The following is a 3,303-nucleotide window of genomic DNA, read 5'->3' on the forward strand; positions in this document are numbered from 1 at the left end:
GGTACCACCCGTACATTGAGTTGATTGCCTCTAAGAGTTCAGCGCGGCTGGCCTTCATGCATCGACAAGTCTAACCAGGTTGTGCTTCAACATGCTATCAACTCCATGTTTCGCTGGTACTAGAATGCGAGGGAATGTTACGTCTATCTATCAGATGTTTCGACAGCCGAGCGAAAAGTAAGCAACGACTCCTCCAAATTTACCTGGGAGCCAGCTTTTCGAGCCAGCAGATGGTTTACCCGGGGGTGGACCCTTCAAGAGCTTCTCGCCCCGCCTTTAGTTAAATTCTTCTCCTGTGAAGGCAAATATCTAGGTGACAAGACTACGTTAATGCGACAAATCCACGAGATAACAGGTATCACACTCCTAGCCCTTCAAGGAACACCTTTAAGCGAATTTAGCATGGAGGAACGATTTTCATGGACAAGAGACCGTCAGACTACGTACAAAGAAGACAAGGCGTACTCGCTATTAGGCATGTTTGATATCTGCATGCCGCTCCTCTATGGTGAAGGGGAGGAAAAGGCGTTTCAACGACTCCGGAAAAAGATCACCAAGCTCTCAAAGGGTGTCCAGCAGCAGCAAGCCTTAAACAAAGAAGACCAGGAATGCATCCAGCACTTACGCCTTACTGACCCCCGCGACGACAAGAAGCGCATCGAAGACACTAAGGGCGGACTGCTAGAGGACTCATACCACTGGATCCTCGAAAATCCCAACTTCCAACAATGGCGGGATGATGAGCAGAACCAACTGCTATGGATCAAGGGCGATCCCGGAAAGGGCAAGACGATGCTGCTCTGCGGCATCATCAATGAGTTGATTAAGTCAATGCCTAAGACAGACCAGCTGTCCTACTTCTTCTGCCAGGCTACGGACTCGCGAATCAACAGCGCTACGGCCGTATTGCGAGGTCTACTGTACTTGCTTGTTGATCAGCAACCATCACTTGTCTCACATATACAGAAGAAGCACGACCATGCAGGCAAAGCACTCTTTAAGGACACAAATGCCTAGAATGCCTTGTCTAAGATCTTCACAGACATCCTCCAAGATCCAAGCTTAAATAGCACGTCCTTAATTATTAATGCACTTAATAAGTGCGTGGCAGACTTGCCAAAGCTGTTAGACTTTATTGTTTAGAAGTTGTGTGTATCTTCTCGTGTTAAGTGGATCGTCTCCAGCCGCAACTGGCCTGATATTGAGGAGCGTCTAGAAAGGGCGGGACACAAGGTGAAGCTGTGCCTCGAGCTAAACGCAGAGTCTGTTTCTACAGCAGTTGGCATATTCATCCAGCATAAGGTGCTTCGGCTAGCAGAAGAGAAGAGGTACAACAACAAAACGCGAGACGCCGTGTCAGACTATCTATCTATAAATGCGAACGATACATTCCTCTAGGTAGCTTTAGTCTGTCAAAACCTTAAAAATATCTCACGCCGGAAAATCCTTGCAAAGCTAAACGCGTTCCCACCTGGACTGGGTTCTCTTTACGAGCGAATAATGCAGCAGATATGGGATTTAGACAATGCAGAAGATGTAGAAATCTGCAAGCGGATACTAGGCTTAACCGCGATTGTATATCAACCTGTTACATTACAAGAGCTGACATCTCTTGTAGATATACTTAAGTATATAGCAGATGATCTTAAGTCGCTTCGCGAGATTATTAGCTTGTGTGGCTCATTCCTTACAATCCAAGGAGATACGGTCTATTTTGTACATCAATCAGCAAAGGAATTCTTAATTAAAAATGTTTTAGATGGTATCTTTCCATCCAGAACAGAAGAGGTCCACTACGAAATCTTCTCAAGATCACTCCAGGTTATGTCTAGGACGCTCCGACAAGATATGTACGGCTTGGGTGCGCTAGGATACCCAACCGAGCAGATTAAGGCGCCAGACCCAGATCCACTAGCAGCGTCACGCTACCCATGTATCTCTTGCATGGGCTCAGGAGGGGGCATATGGCAAACGACTCGACAAGGGAGCGAGATCCAAACAAAGTGGAATGAGTGTATTGTAAGGTCTGAGGAGCTCAATAGAGCTCTGAGCTGACTATATACTGTACGAGATAGGAGCTATGCCTAATGAGTGAATAGTGCAGTACATGGGTATGATATCGCGTGAGACACGTGCGACAGTATCTACTAGATCAATCACCTCTGTAACTGGAATCCTAGTTCTTCTGCAGAGGATAAAGTTGATCTGCAGGATGGAGGCGCTGTTGACAGCTTCCTAAGACATCAATACCTCTACTGGCTAGAGGCTCTTAGCCTTTGCAAGAGCATGTCTAAAGGAGTAGTGTTAATAGCAAAACTAGAGGTCCTTATAAAGGTAATCTCTAAGTTCGTCTGTATTATTAATAATATATTAACATAACCAAGAGGAGAGCAAATGCATCTGCATTAAATGAACTAGTAAGAGATGCGCGCCGATTTATTATGGCCCATAAATTGGCAATAGAGAACAGTCCGCTTCAGTCGTATGCTTCCGCGCTAGTATTTAGCCCCACTCAAAGTATAATAAGAGGCCTTTTCAAAAGAGAAGAGCCAAACTGGATTACAATAGAGCCGGCTATGCAAGAGAAATGGAATGCTTGCCTCCAGACGCTCGAGGGCCATAGCCATTACGTCAGCTCAGTAGCCTTCTCCCCCGACTCTACACGGCTGGCGTCAGGGTCAGACGACATAAACTATCAGGGCCTAGGCTTGAGTACGGATCGTAAGTGGATAAGCTACGATTCGGAGAACATCTTATGGCTACCATCAGAATATCGGCCGTTGTGTGTTACAGTATCTAAGAATATGATTGGTATTGGTAGTGGCCACGGGAGGGTATGGATATGTAATGTTGAGCGTAACAAGCTTAATGCGTCCTAAGGCGTTAGGACCATTTAACCTGTTATTCTTTACTATCATATATTTATTATTCCCTCTGTTTCATAGAGGGCCGGGGATCAGCATGAATATATAGCTTGCAAACTTGCCACATCGAACCTTCGAGTATACCCTAGATCAGCCGACCAAGGTGTCCATATGCCGAATTTCAGATTAAGCATTCGCCACTCGAGGAGGACGAACACCTCAATCATACAGTACTAGCAGGGAGGATGGCCAACCCGCTCTGACACAGACCTTGCCATGATTGTCCAGAACCGATGACATGGCGAAAAGATATAAGGATCATTTCGGGTGGCAGAGGGGCGGCATGCAGCCCTAGACAACATTATGCTTTACCATGTTGGCAGGAACACCTGACCGTATGGACCTTCCTCAACTCCTCGGCCGTACGGTCCTTCCTCCG

At 46.4% G+C, this 3,303-nt stretch overlaps 1 protein-coding gene across 1 annotated transcript; it reads left to right on the top strand.

Moving 5' to 3' along the window:
- Positions 1-402: 402 nt before the first annotated feature.
- Positions 403-2,879, top strand: BDR25DRAFT_328447 (uncharacterized protein; the record flags this gene model as incomplete). The annotated part of the gene is made up of 8 exons (XM_033692390.1): positions 403-568; positions 602-951; positions 1,018-1,137; positions 1,171-1,353; positions 1,399-1,919; positions 2,181-2,334; positions 2,385-2,677; positions 2,822-2,879. The coding sequence occupies 8 exons, from the start codon at positions 403-405 to the stop codon at positions 2,877-2,879; spliced, it is 1,845 nt and encodes a 614-aa protein (XP_033542595.1).
- Between the last annotated feature and the right edge of the window lie 424 nt (positions 2,880-3,303).

This window comes from Lindgomyces ingoldianus, assembly GCF_010093535.1.
Source record: "Lindgomyces ingoldianus strain ATCC 200398 unplaced genomic scaffold BDR25scaffold_37, whole genome shotgun sequence".
Classification (NCBI taxonomy): Eukaryota; Fungi; Ascomycota; class Dothideomycetes; order Pleosporales; family Lindgomycetaceae; genus Lindgomyces; species Lindgomyces ingoldianus.